The following is a 17,848-nucleotide window of genomic DNA, read 5'->3' on the forward strand; positions in this document are numbered from 1 at the left end:
GGGGGAACTATGGCCCCGTCATGACTCGTGGACTTCAACTCCCAGAATTCCTGAGCCAGCATGGCTCAGCATGGAAACCTCTCCCTTTCCCCTCAGCATGGCTGGCTCAGGAATTCTGGGAGTTGAAGTCCACGAGTCATAAAAGAGACAAGGTGCCCTACCCCTGGTCTAGTAAAAGTCTTCTGATTTCAACATCATTACCAACTAATGGGCAACATCTACAAAGCCTCCCTCACACTGAAAGGAACAAATGCACTGAATTCTACAGCACAGCCATGAAAAATGGTGGAAGTACAAACTATCGTGGCTAAAGGGAGACATTCCCCATTTCCACTGCATCTCACAATTTTTATATTCTGTCTAAAGTATTGTCAATCGTGCATTTAAGAAGCTGTCTCTATCAAAAGGGAGATCTGTAGATTTACAGAAACAAGCAAAACATCAGCTTTGGGCCAGATCTGCTGACCCTGAGCTCAGCGTGACAATACGTTGTCCTCTTTCAGTCCAGAACTTGGAAGGGAAGATTCTTTACAACAAGAGGTTTCTCTCCATCTTTGTCTACGAATGAATGTCCCCAAAGTACAGGCAATGCACCCTATGGGCATGATGGCTTTTTTTGCCATCCTAGCTATCCCAAAGGTGCTGGAGGCCACTGGACTTTCTTGTTTTTCTTTGAAGACGTTTCGCTTCTCATCCAAGAAGCTTCTTCAGCTCTCTTGGATGATTTATATCCCTTGAAGCCATCAGGTCATCAGTACTCTTTTGAAATCCTTCCCCTCCCCACCATCCAGTCAGAGCTGAAGAAGCTTCTTGGATGAGAAGCGAAACGTCTTCAAAGAAAAACAAGGAAGTCCAGTGGCCTCTTGAAAACAGCACCTTTGGGACCACCACGACCTGGATGACTTGAGAACTTCGGCAGACATTTATCATAGCTATCATAGAATAAAATTCAAGTGAAAAGAAGATACTATGATCAAACTGTCATCGTGTTCCTGAGTGAACCCCACGAGCCAACAGAAGGAAATAAGCAGATGGAAGCCTTCCTTTCTTTATCCCTTGGGGATCAAAACTGAATCTCAGATGATGGACAGGAAGTGTGACCCTCCTGAGGCCAGAAGGTCATGGGGTGGAGCCATCGGCCGGAGGGGGCAGCGAATCTGCTGAGTTGGCAGTCCCAACAAAGAAAACGTTTGGGGCAGCTATAATCGCCGGCAAGAGACCTTGCGGTGGGATTTGCCAATTAGGACTCAACTCAGAGCACAGACCCAAAGCAATTTCATGGGATGGTGGCTTCAGAGAATGGTCAGCAAGCGCCAGAGTACATCCCCACAATGAGCACAAAGCCGCGAAGATTAGCTTTGCCGGCTGGACAAAATGCTGACAACACGGACACATCTGGACAGTCTGTCTCCTGCCCAATCGCAAAAACAACACAAAATGCCATCTGCGGCTGAAGACCACGCAACCTACAGCTTTCTGAAGTGAATCTTCTGGCTTGAAGCCTACAGGAAAGACAAGCCTAAGCACCCAGAACATCTGTAGATGTTCAGCAAAAAGTTAAGAAGAACACACAGAGAGAAGATGACTGAAATAAGAAAAACACTCAGCGAGAGCATTTCATAGATGATCTAGAGCAGGGGTGTCAAACTCAATTTCATTGAGGGCCACATCAGCATTGCAGTTGCCCTCAGGGGGCCGGGTGGGTATGGCCAGGGTGGGTGCAGCCTACTGGGTGGGTATGAATGGAGTGGGTGTGGCCAGCTCTACATCGTTCACATCAAGGGTGCCTGTGGGGAGTGGGACAGATCTGAGGGTCTCTGGCAGAAGGGGGTGGGACTGGGGCAAGTGCCAAGGCATGGTCCAATGGAGGAGCCTCACTGTTCCTCTCAAGCCATGCAGGGGGCGGGTCTTGTGGAGCTAAGACTGAATGCGTTTCAGCATAGATGGCCACCACAAAATTGTACATTGGCTCCTGGCTGGCCTGGGCCAGGGCCAAGGCAGCAGGGGCCGTTCCCTCACTGTTTCCAGGATGGCTTCGCGGGCCACATGAAACCACTTCGTGGGCCACATGTCTGTCATAGATGATCTAGAAAATGCCCCAGGAAGGTAGGAAAGCAATTTCCTTCCAAAACCTGGTTCCAAAACAAGGGTGGGCCATGCAGAGTTTGGCTATGGCTCCCAGCATCTCACAATCAGATTGTCAAACCTGGTTTATCAAATGACAGGGTTTCAGGGAGGGGAGTGAGTTGTTTGTCCCAAGAGCCTCCTCTTGCCATTTTTATCCGTCTCTCTCCCCAAACAGTTCCCAAGTGTTTCCAAACTTCCAAGCTTGTCCACATACAGACCTCCCAAAAATAAAAATAAAAAGTATGGAAACTGAGGAGAAAAAACCAAGAAAAGGAAAAGTATTTATTTCTAGGAGTGCAAGTTTACTAATGACCAGTCAGCCAACGTAACAAGCACCAATAGAACAAAAATGACTTTCTTGTCCCAAAGGTGCTGTTTTCAAGAGGCAACTGGACTTTCTTGTTTTTCTTTGAAGACGTCTCGCTTCTCATCCAGAAGCTTCTTCAGCTCTGACTGGATGTCTTTTAAAAGACAAAGGCCGCTCTTTGGAAGACAGCAAAGTCCACATTTTGGACAGAGAGGGCCGCTGGTTTGAAAGAGGGGTCAAAGAGGCCCTCTAGGTCAAAACTGAACAGCCCTCTCTCAACAGAGGGGGAAGGATACGACATCCTCTATCTCAAGTCTACAACACGGCCCTCTCAGCAGTTTCAGGAAGCCTCCACACCCATTTGCACCACTCAGGTGACCCTCAGGACGCAGGTCAACCTCCAGGTGGCCTCAAAGACCCTGCAAAAGAAGGCAAAGGACTGGCTGTCTGCAAGGAGCATAAATCCTTCCATTCCTCACCATCCACTCAGAACCTGAAGAAGCTTCTCTTGGATGAGAAGCGAAGCGTCTTCAAACAAAAAACAAGGAAGTCCAATTGCCTCTTGAGAAAGCATCTTTGGGACAACCCTGAGCTGGAAGACAGAAAGTCTCCACAGACAATGACTTCCTTGATCACAACAAGGGGTTGGCCAATGCTCCCATCATTGGACTTAGGCACACAGTTTCGGCTAATCCACACCAACCTGCAGGCCGAAGCTTTAGGTCATGTTGCTACAAGCCATGCATGCAATAACTGCACCCGTGTGTAATATGTGACACGGCAATCATTCAGTCTGGCTGAACCAAGTCATTTCACAGGAGCCTGAATTTTGCAAAGCATCCCATCTCCCTTGTTGAACTCATTCCCTAGAAAGCCTTTTATTCTGAGACGTTATGCTTGCACTCTTGAATGGGATGCCAGAGGGTTGAACCGGGGAACTAATCTGTTTTTTTATGTGCAAGAGAGAGCGCAATAACAGACAGCGCCTTTCCCCCCCAGTTTTGCAAACAGTTATCATTAAGCCATAAACCTTTCTGCAGACTCATGCTGCCCAAGCATTCTGCTAATATTTAAAAAATGAAACTTTTTTTTAAAAGAGATCTATGCCTAATGCCACACCACAGATGGGGATTGGAGCCAAGAAATTAAAAGACGCTTGCTCCTGGGGAGGAAAGCTATGGCAAATCTAGACAGCATACTAAAAAGCAGAGGCATCACCCTGCCAACAAAAGTACGTATAGTCAAGGCCGTGGTTTTCCCAGTTGCAATGTATGGCTGTGAAAGTTGGACCATAAGAAAGGCTGAGCGCCAAAGAATGGAGGCCTTTGAACTCTGGTGCTGGAGAAGACTCCTGCGAGTCCCCTGGATTGCAAGGCGATCCAACCGGTCAGTCCTGGAGGAGATGAACCCCGACCGCTCTTTAGAAGGCCAGATCCTGAAGTTGACACTCAAGTCCTTTGGCCACCTAATGAGAAGGAAGGACTCCCTGGAGAAGAGCCTGATGCTGGGAAAGATGGAGGGCAAGAGAAGAAGGGGACGACAGAGAAGGAGGTGGCTGGATGGAGTCCCTGAAGCAGGAGGCGGGAGCTTCAATGGACTCCAGAAGATGGTAGAGAACAAGAAGGCCTGGAGGAACGTTGTCCATGGGGTCGCGATGGGTCGGACACGACTTCGCAACTAACAACAACAATGCCTAATGCAGTGTTTCTTAACCTGGCCAACTTTAAGGCATGTGGACTCCCAGAATACCCCAGCCAGTTGGTTGGGGAATTCTGGGACTTGAAATCTACATGCCTTACAGTTGCCAAGGCTGAGAAACACTGGCACAATCCTGGTGTCAAGGGAATAACTAAGAAGCAGAAACGCAGGAGAAGAGAGGAAATAAGCTAACTGGGCTGTTCAGCTTCCTGGCTCAGGAACTCTCTTTCCCCTCCAGCTCCACAGCTTTCATCCTCCCGTTTACTTCCTCCAACCGAGGCGGCATCTGTGGACCACAGGCCCTTACTGGCTTCTCCCACTGCTACCTTCAAAGAGAGCGAGCAGGCAGGTCTCCAGGTTTATCTGGGCAGCCAAGGAGCTCTCGTCTTCCTCAAAGCTGAAACTCCAGCAGATTATCTACTCACAGGCCTGCAATGGGTGGGTGGGTGGGTAGGGGGGAGCAGGCTTTGCTCCCACTCCCAATCCAGCAAGCATCCTTACGGAGAGAGTCGGCAACGCAGAAAGGAGAAAGAAGGGAAGTATCTCTAAATAGTGCAAGCAAATTATTTTATTCTTAGCAATGTTTTAAAAAAGGAATTTATACTCGTCCACAAACTTTGGGGGAATGGAGGTCATTGTAAAGTTTGGTGTTTTAAAAAGAAGATGCACAACTTGATTGACACTCGGGTGTTGTAAACTGGAAGACAGCGCACGTTGAGTGACCCAGAAAGATTATTGTAAAGTAGAGTGACCTTACTAACTCATAACCGGCTGCTTACTACTCATCTCCTCCTTTGTGCCAATCTTTCCTTCCTTCCTTCCTTCCTTCCTTCCTTCCTTCCTTCCTTCCTTCCTTCCTTCCTTCCTTCCTTCCTCCCTCCCTCCCTCCCTCCCTCCCTTTCTTCCTTCCCTCCCTCCCTCCCTCCCTCCCATCCATCCATCCATCCCTTTCACAAAGAGAGATGGAGCTTCAAGGACAGAGGACCGTCTAAATTCTCTTTGGGTGTCTCTTCTGAGCAGATATTTTCTCCCAGGGGGCTGAAAGTCAGCACATCGGTCTTTCTCTCCACACCCTGGAACTCCTGACTGAGGTAAATGGAAAATGCTCTCTGGGGTGGATCTGATTCAGCACCAGCTTCTATCAATGCTGGCTCTATCAAGCTTTGCTTCTCCGCATGACTTTTACCTCCGTCTTCAGAGTCATCATCTTCTTCATCGTCACGTTCATCTTCATCATCACCCGATGATGGGGATTCTTGAAACGGAAAAAAGAACAGATGAGAAATGTTTCTGGAAATAAAATTCTTAACGTACCTTTGCCAAAACTTTTGCAATCCTCAGAACACGTAACTGGGGGGCCTCGGCAAATATTTTCTCAATTTTAAAAAAAGATCTTCTCCGTGAGGCTTTATTTTTATTCCTGGCCTCATCACAAGTCTCCAAATATGGCCAAGATACAAAATGTTGGCAAAAACGGAAGTTGATGCGTAAAGCACAGGGTCTTCTGCGCGCAGGGGTTAGACTAGAAGACCTCCAAGGTCCCTTCTTATGCTTTATGTTCCAGCCTTCCCTAGCTGAGTCTTAGAGGGCACCTTTGCTTTTGAACCCATATTAGACTGAAATGCTCCTATTTGGGGTTCAAGTCAGCCCACCACGTTCTTTCCCCCACCCATTTCATTTTTATTTTTTCATTCCCTTGCATATCCTCTCTTCACCTACTTCTCAGAAAGCTGACTGCACAATGACAGCCAGCCACCTGCCTCTCCCAGCTTAGAAAACCAACTTACAAAGGAATGAAATTAAACAACGTACAATAAAATGAAATCAAAATGATAAAACATTCTAACTCGTAAGTTGTTCGCTTATAGTTTCCATTTGGTTCGCATATTGTAGTGATTTGGCTTTCCAAGTCTGGAATAAGCTAAAGTTGTTTCAAATGGCCTTCCCCCCCTCCCACTTTGTCTGTGTTCAGCACAAACATTGTTTTTGTGAAGAAAAACCCGTCAAAGGAAGCGCAAGGCTGCTGAGTCCCAGTCCAACTCTCTGGACCAATTTCCATCTGTATGGTGGCCTGAGACTCTTTTCTGCAGCTGCCTAGTGAGAACATGTGAACGTGTCTGCTTACAGAGGCTTTGGAAATATTTATTAAGCAACCTCCAACGTTCCCAGGAAGGGCGTGCCAGCAATATATTATATAGCATTTCTTTTCTCTCTGTGTACAGTCACGGTCCCATTATGTTATATAAAGTAAAAAAAGCTTCCACGGAGCATTTTTTAATTAAGCAGGTTTTTTTTCACTTTGCAACAGTAATTTAGAAGCTGAAAGAGCTTAAGCTTCATGAAGCTGTACTTAAAGTCCCGGGGAACTCCCAGCTTTGGAGACCAAATACTACCAAAAAAGGAGATTTGGTAACCTAGATAGGACAACTTTTATTTTTCTGTGCTTTTGCATGGGCCTATGAGTTTCCTCCTTTTTTTCATATAGTGTAAATGTTTGGTTTGCCTACACCAGAGGCTTACTAACTCTGTGGAGGAAAGATTCTATCTGCAAGCCTTCCCAGGCTCCTTTTGAATTACGTTACAATTTTGCTGCAAAATGTTTTGGAATAGCTACAGTGGTCCTTGCTGTAAAACAAAAGAATTTTAATTAAGCCAACAGCAGGTGGAAGATCATTAAAGAGAGAAGCAACCTAGAGCTAAAGAGAAATTTCTCTGGCAATTAGAACAATCAATCAGTGGAACGGAAGTTGCCTCCGGAAGTTGTGGGTCCTCCATCACTGGAGGTTTTTAAGAAGAGACTGGACAACCATTTTTCTGAAATGGTGTTGGATCTCCTGCTTGAGCAGAGGGTTCGACTAGAAGATCTCCAAGGCTCCTTTCAACTCTGTTATTCTAATACTGCTGCCCTAAAGATTTGGAAAAGCAAAATCCAGTAGAACTTGGGACATCACTCATTCTCTCAGAAAAGAAAATTGAGAAATCTGTTTAAGCAAAGGTCCCTTCCCACAGGGAGCTGATAAAGTGATTAAATCAGGACCTGAGTACATATTATGGGTGGCCTTCCTGCTGTCTTTCCTGTCTCAGAGCCTGGGGTTGTCCTACTCAGCTTCAAGACCTTTGTTCTGTCCGGGGTGCTTATCTTCCCATTCTTGTTTACTTTGGCTGGAGTCAGGCAGATAAAGAGGGAATCCATGTGGTTTTGGCATGGAGCAAGGTGGAAAGAAGAGGGACAGCTGAGGTTTATGCTGATGGATGTGAACTCGTCAGTTAGGACCAAAGAAGCAGATGCCTTCAACCCAAAGGGCCATAATTCCCCAGGGAAAACCTCCTTGTCATGGTTGGACAGGATTAATTTATGAACGGGTTATCTTGGGATATGGCAAGGTTTCCTAACCAGTGAAAGTTGTAGCTGGCTGGACTTCAACTCCCAGAATTCTCAGCCCTGGCCACCCCAAGTGTGGAATTCTGGGAACCAAAGTCTACCTGAGTAGAAGCCCTCCCAGTTGGGAAACACTGGTGTGTAGGGCATCAAAAAGTAGATGATGGTCCTTTTCAGGGCTGTGAAATAGTGGTGGGGCATCCGTTGGGCAGTGGTGACCACCTTCATGATGTTTTGGACTCCATCCCCTGAAAATGGCCCCATTATCCATTTATTCTCCACCTCTCTTTCTTTCCTGGAGATTAAAAACTCCCAATGGGTGGACAAGGAGGCTTTTGAGATAGAGTACAGCCAGAGGAAAATGTTTTCTATTTATCCCTCCACAGAAGTGTCCCACCCCCTTTTTTTAAATTTCCCCCCCCCCCAGAGTCTCAGATGGAGGAGCTTTAAGCTGAAAATTAAACCAGGTGGGTATCTGCTACTAAACTCCACGCTGAACAACTACCGTCTATCAGCTATTAATTTCATACAATCCTTTGCACATTACATGAGATACAGGGTGCAGCAATAAAACAGGATTTGGGGGTGATGGTCGTATGTTTCCACTCCCCAGCACTGCTTTGATGCAGTCTCTCTCCAGTGAAATGTGGAAAAAGCCTTTATTTACAGTCCCAACGCTGCTTTTTCAGCTATGACTTTTCTAGGAACCAAAATAATTTATACAGACATATCCAGGAAGCCGAGGAAATTCATTAAAAGCAGATTATGCTAATGTAAAGCTATTGATACCAATTGCAAATTGTGGGCTCCTCCAGGGCGGGCAGCCTTCCTCAGCTACGCTTTGGTGACAGCACTCGGGCTTAAGGCAAAGCATCGGGCTTCCTTCTGCCTCCTGATTTTTTACAAGATGGTTTTAAATGTTTAAAAAAGGAAAATTTGCCTGAAATGGTATATGGGTCCCCTGCTGCAGCAGGCAGTTGGACTAAAAAACCTCTTCCAACTCTTTTATTCTGAGATACCAGCTTCAGCATGATCCCAATTGCATCCTTTCAAAATGAACAGGATGGCTGGCTGAACAGAATTAAACCTCACCTCTGCTACTACATGGGTGTCTTATATATCCAGCCAAACCCAGAAGGATATCTGGGTTTTCTGAATAAGCAAGGGACGGACATTTTGCAGCCCATGTGTGTCAGATCACTAATGAAGATCCTAGATGTGTCCACAATGGTTGTTTGCCTGCATGCAGCAACCAAGTTGGGCTTTGGAACGAGTCAAGGTCGAGGCTGTAGTCTTGACCTTAGGCTGTTGAGGGCTACGAGTTACCTGCTAGATGTCCGTCTTGACGCTGCGTCTCCTTGTTTAATTTAAGCAGCCGACACTTTGAAAAACGGCAGCCAGCTTAAGAGACTTTGGGCTCTGAAAAAATGGTGGGTTACAAATAAATAGAGACACATATTTCTGCTTCCACCCTGACTTTGGTTTCTCTTCAGATTGTATAAATCTTTTTCATTCGGCAGCAACAATGGGTTTTGGCTCCTGATTTGTCTCGCATCGTTTACCAAACATATTAAGCTACTGGTTGCTCCAGTTCCAATTCCCCCTGGCCTGAAAATTGAAAGTGGGGTCCAATCGTCTGTCTAAATAAGGAACTGGAGTGTATATGCCTGTTCATTCTTTATGCCTCATGTCTTCATTCATAAACAGAAGACTGCTTCTTTCAATAGCCTTCAAGTTGCTTGCAGAGTGCGGTTTAAGGCAGATAAAGAGCAGGGGATGTGCAAAGTTGGCTTAACTTTGGCCTACTTCAATTCATAAATCTTACATTCAAGAGAGTCTCTTTTACAAGCAGACATGATTCTACACCACTTTGTAAAGGATAAGAAGACAAGAGAATGTGACAGGAAATAATCTTAAACCTACAAAAGAATGCATAAAGGGTTTTTGGGGTTTTTTTACTACAAGGCTTAGTTACAAGGCTTTCAGACTATCTGAAACTTGAGCTGGCCACGAACAAGGAGTGTATATCAGAGGTGGTGACCCTTTGAGAGCTATATGCAACGAAATTTCATTTTGATGTATGCCGATTGGTGTACATTCAAAGTGACAATAAAGTTATTGTTGTTATTATTATTATGATGATGATGATGATCATCATCATCATCATTGCACAGTCAGCCAGATGTTCAGACTGGATTTGGCATTTTTTCTACCTATCGAGTCCTTACCCAGGATCTGGGATAGGCAGATGTGGATGTTTGATGGTATTACAGATCTCGTCGCAGGATGGAAGCGGTTCCTAGTAAGGCCGCCTTTTGCAATTGACTGATGGTGAATTTGTCAATGCCGATGATGGTGTTCAAGTGGTGCTCCAGTTGTTTTGGAATTGCACCCAAGGCGCCTATGACTATTGGTACTACCCTTGCTTGCTCTTGCCACAGTCTTTCTATTTCTATTTGTAGGTCTTTGTATTTTGTTATCTTCTCCAGTTCTTTCTCGTCTATTCTGCTGTCTCCAGGCACTGCCACATCCACTATCCAGACTTTTTGTTGTTGTTGTTATTAGTTATTGTTGTTGCCTTTAAAGTTCATATACTGTCTTGTTATTTTATAATTTGTATATATAATTCTTGTGTGTTTAACCACACTCAGCAAATAAACTATTCTATTCTATTCTGTTCTGTTCCATTCTATTTTCTATCCTATCGTATCCTATCCTATCGTATCCTATCCTATCCTATCCTATTCTTCTATTCCATTCCCTATCCTATCCTTTCCTATCCTATTCTATATTCAGACTGGTGTCACTAAATAATAGGAAAGATTTTCTTAGTTATATATATATATATATATATATTAAAAAATATTGTTTTTTTTACTCTTTGTTTTCACTTAGTATGCAGATTCTTAGGACTCTTTCTCGGCTGGTAAGTTTGACTTTATTCCATTTTAGTGCAAATGAATGAAAAAGTAGTCCAAGGATCCAGATTTCTTCTGAGTTCTTGGGAAAAGAAAAATCTGGCGACACTGAATTTAGCCTCTGGATGAATTTACAGTGTGAATTTTTTTCCCGTTTATTCCACAACACTATTTTAAATTGATTTAGAAAACTTTTGCTATTCAAATTATTTAGATCGGGTTACAAACAAATTATCTGTGGTTTCTAAACCAGTACTCTTTTTCAATAGAAAACCAATAAAATGCCCTATTTCATCAATAAAACTGATTAATAAAATTAATAAATCTGATGTAATTATTTACATGACCTCCAGAACAATGTATTAAAATGCCCTCTCCTGATAAACACACAACAAGGATGCTTTTTTTTTTTAATGTTAAACTTAACTACAGCGGCAAGGTTGTTAATAGGACAATATTGGAAGAAGGAATTTTTGCCTACTTTGCAGGAATGGTTTCTTAAAGTTTCTTACTTATTTGAAATGGCAAAAATTTCGGCTTTTTTTGAAAGATCAATCGCAAGAGAAGTATCTCTTGGTGTGGAAAAGATGGATAAATTTTATACAATATAAGTATGATATAAGAAAATATTATTTAGCTTTTGAATAATTTATATTTAACATTTAAGACATTATTTAGAAGTGTAGAATAGTTTTTATTTTTTTATTTTCTTCTTTTTCTCTTTCTGTTTTTTATATATAATGGAGTTAAAGTATTTAATAATTTGTTTATTGAATGCAATTATATTTGTTTGAGGTTTATTTGAGTTTAAAAGTTTTTTCTTTTAAGTTTTAGTTAACCCTGTATTCAGCTCTGGGAAGAATGAGGAAGGGTTTTGGGGTGGGTTGGGAGGGATTGGGAAAGGGGTTTTTACTGTAAAATTGTAAAAATTTATAATAATAAAAAAAACAACAACAAGGATGCTTAAAATAGCATCGACTCCACAATTTTAAAATTAGGTTAATGCAATCATTGCTGCGCGTGTACAAATATAGGGTATCTCAGCAAATGTTCATTTGTATGTACTCAGGTGGGACATTTTTATGATTCCGCGCTGGGCTGCAATAAAATAGGAATAAAAATAGGATTCTAATAACACGTCCAGACCACTACGCTGAATCCCTTTTGCCCTCCTCCATGTTACAAAGTGCATTCCTCAACCTGCATGAACAATAAGCCTAAGTTTAACTTTTTTTAGAACTCAAGGGTGCATAACATGAAAGGTGCAGGGTGTGCTCCTGGCATCTTTTCCAAAAGTCGCTCTTTTTAATGTGCTGAAGGGGAAGTCTGCTTTTTAATGTGGTGAAGGGGAGAAATGTCACATGCAAAGGAGAGTTACATTAATCAACGTGGCATAGGGATCGTATGTTGGATTAACAGGCTGGAGACCTCAATTTACTCCCCCAGCCTTGGAGCCCACTAGATCAGGGGTCTGCAACCTTGACAACTTTAAGACTTGTAGACTTCAGCTCCCAGAATTCCTCAGCCAGCATAGCTGGCTGAGGAATTCTGGGAGCTGAAGTCCACAAGTCTTAAAATTGTCAAGGTTGCAGACCCCTGCACTAGATGACCTTAAGAGGCTGTCATTTCTCAACCTATCTCACAGACAGAAATTAGGAGGAGACAGGGCTACTATTTTGAATTCTTGGAGGATTTATGGGTTAAAAAAATCTAACCAATAAATGCCAACAAAAATGAAATCAATGTAATTCAGTTCCAATCCTACCCATTTCTTTGTCTTGGTCCTTTACTTACTAAAACGCATTCAATCAAAAACAAAAAATTGTACACTCTACTGTCTGCCAAAGCACGAACCAACTTTAGCTGAGAGCGTGCAAGAAACCTGTGTACGAATCCTTTCGATCAAAGCAGAGTTTGACCCAAGTCGTCTCACCTCGCTGGAGTAAAACTCTTGAAAACGAGTCTTGAAGTCGGGTCAAGAGACTTGTGCAAGCTCCAACGTAAGGAATGGAAATAACCCTTATTTCCTAGCTCTCCAAAGAAACACGGACTTACCAGAAAGAAGCACAAAGTAAAACAATAAAAGGATTAAAACTCACAAAGAGGTAAGAAAACGGGTTAATCTGGACTCCGATTCCGGGATTGAACAAGTGTAAATATTTAACGACTCGGAAGCCTGTAAAGACACTTCGCCCTGTGAAGCAAAAATACCGATTGTGCGTTTCTGCAGACAAATCCGCCAATCAGAAGAAACCTTTCTCCTGCCCAAACGTGCCAAGATAATTTAGCATTAAGGAGGCTATTAAATCTGTGTGTGAAGCCACAGAAAAAGGACATCACAATGGAACAGGCGTCACAGGCTCCGTATTCCCAGCTGGCACAGCCATAACGGATCCTGTATTCAGATGTTAGCATATCTCGCCTCTACTAAATCTAGACGGCAAAATCCTGAATCTGGCCAGGCTGGAGGCAGCCCAGCACGGGACATGGGAAATGTTAATTAGCTAGCTGGACTGAATGGCCTTTCATATAGACCACCCTGGCAGTCAAAGACAGGTTATTTCAATAGCAAGTTGGAACCGGAGTGAATCCCAAAGTGCAACTGACAGACCATCAAAGACCCAATTCAATGTTCCTCCCCTGGCTCCGGATATCAAGAACCGTTCTGAGAGTCACCAGACAGCCCTCACTGGAGGCAAACTTTGACCTCAGGTGGGATTCAAACATTTGTGGCTGTCCAATGACAAAAGCGAGGAGACATCAGAATGACTTGACTGACTCACTTCAGGGTGGTTTTCTTGCAGGTATTTGATGACCCAAACTAGGTAACATCATCAGGACTGATGATGTTAGCTAGTGATGATGTTGCTTAGTTTGGGTCATGAAACGTCTGCAAGAAAACAACCAAGCTCAGAGAGCATCAAGGACCCCACAGTCCTCTACATCTTCCTCTTCCTCCTCCTCCTCCTCTACAAATCACACTCCCTTCTATCATTGATGTTACCTAATTTAGGTAATGAAACGTCTGCAAGAAAACAACCAAACTCAGAGAGCACCAAAGACCCCACAATCCTCCACCACCTCTCTTCTAACACTGATGATGTTTCCTAGATGGGTCATGAAATGTCTGCAAGGCAACCACCCAGCTCATGGAGCACCGGGAACCCCTCATTTCAACCTTGAGTTACAAATATTCTCCTTTACTGGTACTGACTCACCTGTAACTCGGACCGTAAAGTTCTTGAGCATTTCCATCGAATGTCTCTTCTTACAGCTGTACAGGCCTGAATCATTGTAGGACACATTTATAATCCTCAAGAGTTTTTGCCCAATATGAGTCCGGTTGGTAGGTGAAATCCCAACGCCATCTTTATACCAGAGGAGAGAGACAGGCAAGTCCAGAGTATTGCACTGAAGTTCAACTGTATCGCCACTTCCAACCACCAATTCTTTGAGGAAACTCGTTTCACTTCTTAAATCATCTGCCAGAAAGATATTTTGAGAAAGATAATCAGGTTCTTGAGCCTTTGGGATACATTAAATCAGACTACAGTAGCACTGATTGTGTACTACCATGTTTGTTTTTCATTCATCGCTTCCTGAAATTCTACCTCTGGACACAAGATCCTGCTTTTTACAATAAGTTTTTTCAAGACATGATAGCAGGGTTCCAATATCTCAGGGGCTGCCCCAAAGAAGAAGGAGTCAAGCTATTCTCCCAAGCGCCAGAAGGCAGGACAAGAAGCAACAGATGGAGAAACTCATCAAGGAGAGAAGCAACCTAGAACTAAGAATAAACTTCCTCACAGTTAGAACAATTAACCAGTGGAACAACCTGCCTCCAGAAGCAGTGAATGCTCCAACACTGGAGGTTTTGAAGAAGAGACTGGACAGGCATTTGTTTGAAATGGTATAGGATTTCCTGCCTGAGTTCCAAGGTCCCTTCCAACTTTATTATTATCATCATCCTCATCATCATCATCTTTTATTCATTAGACATGAACCTCGGTCAACTGAACATTCAAATTGGCTGGCGCTGATGGTTGACACTGGTTGCTACCAGCATCCTATATAAGATGTTCCGAGTAGTGCAGTTTTTTGTAACATTGCTGGAGTTATTGCAGGAAGCTGCAGTTGTTGTTGTTGTTATTATTATTATATCCTTGCCCCTGTTTCAGCGATAGTGAAACAGTGGAAGAATAGTACTCAACATATTTGAAAATCTCTGCGTTGACGATAATAAATTGTTCTCCCAGGAGATTACAGGTTGCCTGCAAGCCTACCATATTTCTCTGAAAAATTAAGAAAGCTGCATATTTTCCTAGTATGTGTTCCATAGTAACACATGAGACAACAAATGGGATTGGATCCGACTTCAGCTAGAGCAACACAATCACAATTCTCTTTCCGGAGTTTCGGTTTTGGCTCCTGAAGCATTTTGTATGTTCTCTGCACAGCCTCATATTATTAATAGGTTGGCCAAGCGTCAGAGATGAACGCTTATAATTTCATGGGTGCTTTGTCAAGAGTCCTAGTCTCTGAGAAGTCTTATACCACATGGAAACTTCTCTGAAGTTCTCCTCAAACGTCCCTCTTCCAAGCAATGAATGGCCGGTCACAAGGGAAGGGATGTGTTGGGAGACCTACCTACCTTCCAAGTGTCCAGGTATCTGGACCAATTGCAGATACTCATGGAAAAGTCTGGGGCAAGACTGAAAGTCTGCTGCCATTTTTCCTCACATCTAAGGCACCTGGACCAAATGCGTGGAAGAATCCAAATGTTTGCAGGTGCCACTAAAATAGAAAGCAACGGGCCATAACAAATTTTAACTTTAAAACATCCGTTGGAAGTTTTCCCTCTCATGTTGTGTCTCTCAGAAGAGAGACGTTGACAGTTCCACGGAGAGCCAAGGGGACACTTTTGTGTGGCTGGCCAGGGTGTCAGTAGAGACAGGCGCTATTGTTCTTAAAAGTTCATTTCCAAAGCAAGCGCTGGGAGCCTGGCACAATGGCTGGAGACAAGATTTAGCGCCCACCATCCCTCCTTAATTTTTCAGTCCTCAAAACGTGATTAACATGCTGCTTCCTCTGGGCCACTTTGCAAAGGGTCTTTCTTCCTCTCAACTCTTCCCCCCTTCAGTTAGCAAGTCTGCAGATAAATGTTCTCCCTTTTGTCACCCCTCAGATTAAATCTTCCCTTAAAACAGACAGCTGGCATCCAACATCTCAAGATGAAAACCCAGGATGCTGGAGCCCCCCGAAAAAGCTTCGTTAGGAAAAAAGGACAACCTTTGGATCATTCAACAAAAGGACACAATGGCCAAACTTTGGCTTGGCAAGCTAATTAAAACGGAAGCCACCCCGGTCCAGAGCCAACATCTAGGGCCAAACCAGGAAAAGGGGGTCGGGAGAGAAAAAGAGCCAGGGGTTTAATTCCATTCAAAAACCAGTTTCCAACCGGGATTATGCTCAGCGCACATTAATTGTCATTCCAACTACAACTGTCCTAGTTTCAGTGTGAAATTTACTCTCCAGTGCACAACAACTGAAAACCAGCATTGGCTGCAAGGCCCAGAAAGCCTGCAGTATTTTTTTTTCCACAGCAAGTAAAAGAGAACTTTTAAGAAGCATAAAAGCCCTTAAAGTCCTGGCCTTGGGTTTTTTTTTTTTTTTCCAGCTTTCCATCATTCCCATTCTTTCCAAAAACGTGTAAACTCATTGTCACTTGAGTACATAACAGTGTTTTTATACTTGCCCAGGCACAAGAAATAATGAATCTAAAATGAACAGCAGGACGTAATAAAAATGAGATAGAAGCAAAGGGAAAACAGTGGTAAGATTTAAAATATGAACAGGTTTCTAGGCCAAGGTCTAATTCTAAGAGGTTCCTTTGAACACATCGTAACTTCTTTATGATAATATGTCCTGTGATTTCTATGCAAATCTCCTTCTGAAGGAGATAAACATCAATCAGTCCATAAGATCATCAGTGCCCCTCAAGACAGACAAAGCTGGTTGATGGTGAAGAATTGCACCCCATTCACCCTATATATATGCTGAAAAGCTCAGAGTGGGCTGGGCCCCTGAATCTTGACCACCACCACAATGCTCTCTTTTTATTCCTTTCTAGAATCTGTCATCCAGGCTGGAGGAGAATCACAATAGTGCAGAACTGGCACTTCCAATTCAAAAGACTGTAACGGTTGGTAGCCTTGAGTGCCACCAGGAAAGTCCCAAACTGGACTTTATTGGGTTTTTTTTTCTTTGAAAACTTTTCACTTCTCATCCAAGAAGCTTGTTTGGTTCTTTTTGGATGAGAAGTGATATGTTTTCGAAGAAAAAGACAAGGAAGGCCAATTGCCTTTTGGAAAAAAGCACCTTTGGGGCAAGCATGACCTGAATTATTCTCCATAGATATAGAGAAATGTATGTATTTATTTATTTATTTATTTATCAAATTTATATATCTGTTTTTCTCAAGAGAAATGTCTCAAAAATCCCAGAGAATAAGTCTGGAGAATCCGGTTCGTTCAGGAGTGAGTACTCTTAGTGACCACATCTTGATCCAGGAAGAGGATGTTGAGAACTGATTTTTTGGTGAGTTCCTTTCTTCAGAAGTGGACTACTCAGGACTTCTCTAAGAGAGTTGACTACCAGTTCTACTCAAGGCTCATCTTCTAAGTCTTGCATTCTGCTTTTCTGTGAGTCTCGTGACAAGAACTCTTTGAGGCATTCACAGGTATGAAGATCATCTACTTTGCATCTAAAGTCTGCTTTGCATGCTGTACCCATCAGCTGAACTTTGAAAAAGTAATTGATAGCACCAGGCAAGACCCCAAAAAAGGTGAGGCTTCTTCAAGTTACAGTTCACAAATAAAGTGAATATACCAACATTGGATCTGTGGCATTTTCCCCATTTTTAATGTGAATTCTACACACCTCCTTGGTGGAGAGCCATCTCATGAAAAGCTTTAAAGTAGAGTCCTTTGTATTTGTTATTCTGGACTCTATAATTATCCTCTAATCCTAGCTGGTATATATATGTGTGTGTGTGTTTGTTTGCAAGTATACATTTTTACGGATTTTACCTCAACGGTAAGCAACACCTTCAATTATTTCTTAGACCACCATCTCTTCTGATCTTTTGTATTACTCTTCTGCTCCACCCCAATTTCCCAATTTCCTGTCTTTTTAGAAATGTCTTGTTTACTTTTTGCCTTGAACTCCCAATGATAATCTCTAGGCAAACAACTATAGAGTCCAAGGCTTGGTGCTATCAAAAGACATGATAAAGGAGGGAGATAACCCATTTCAAGGTGAGTTAAAATGCATACATTCCAACGTTTGAGGAGAGAGAGAGAGAAAGGGGAAAGAAAGAAAGAAAGAAAGAAAGAAAGAAAGAAAGAAAGAAAGAAAGAA

At 43.1% G+C, this 17,848-nt stretch overlaps 1 protein-coding gene across 6 annotated transcripts in view; it reads right to left on the bottom strand.

The window, feature by feature from the left end:
• FGFR3 (fibroblast growth factor receptor 3) overlaps positions 1-17,848 on the bottom strand; it is a 67,161-nt gene that overhangs the window by 28,975 nt on the left and 20,338 nt on the right. For all 6 annotated transcript variants that reach the window (XM_039347624.1, XM_039347623.1, XM_039347622.1 and 3 more), the window contains exons 2-3: positions 13,648-13,911; positions 5,319-5,387 (exon numbers count right to left, since the gene is read on the bottom strand). In XM_039347624.1, the coding sequence (XP_039203558.1) occupies positions 5,319-5,387; positions 13,648-13,911 (333 nt within the window). The remainder of the gene's footprint in view (positions 1-5,318; positions 5,388-13,647; positions 13,912-17,848) is intronic.

The sequence above is a fragment of the Crotalus tigris genome, unplaced genomic scaffold (assembly GCF_016545835.1).
Source record: "Crotalus tigris isolate CLP2741 ecotype Arizona unplaced genomic scaffold, ASM1654583v1 scf7180000018097.2503214, whole genome shotgun sequence".
In the NCBI taxonomy this organism is placed as follows: Eukaryota; Metazoa; Chordata; class Lepidosauria; order Squamata; family Viperidae; genus Crotalus; species Crotalus tigris.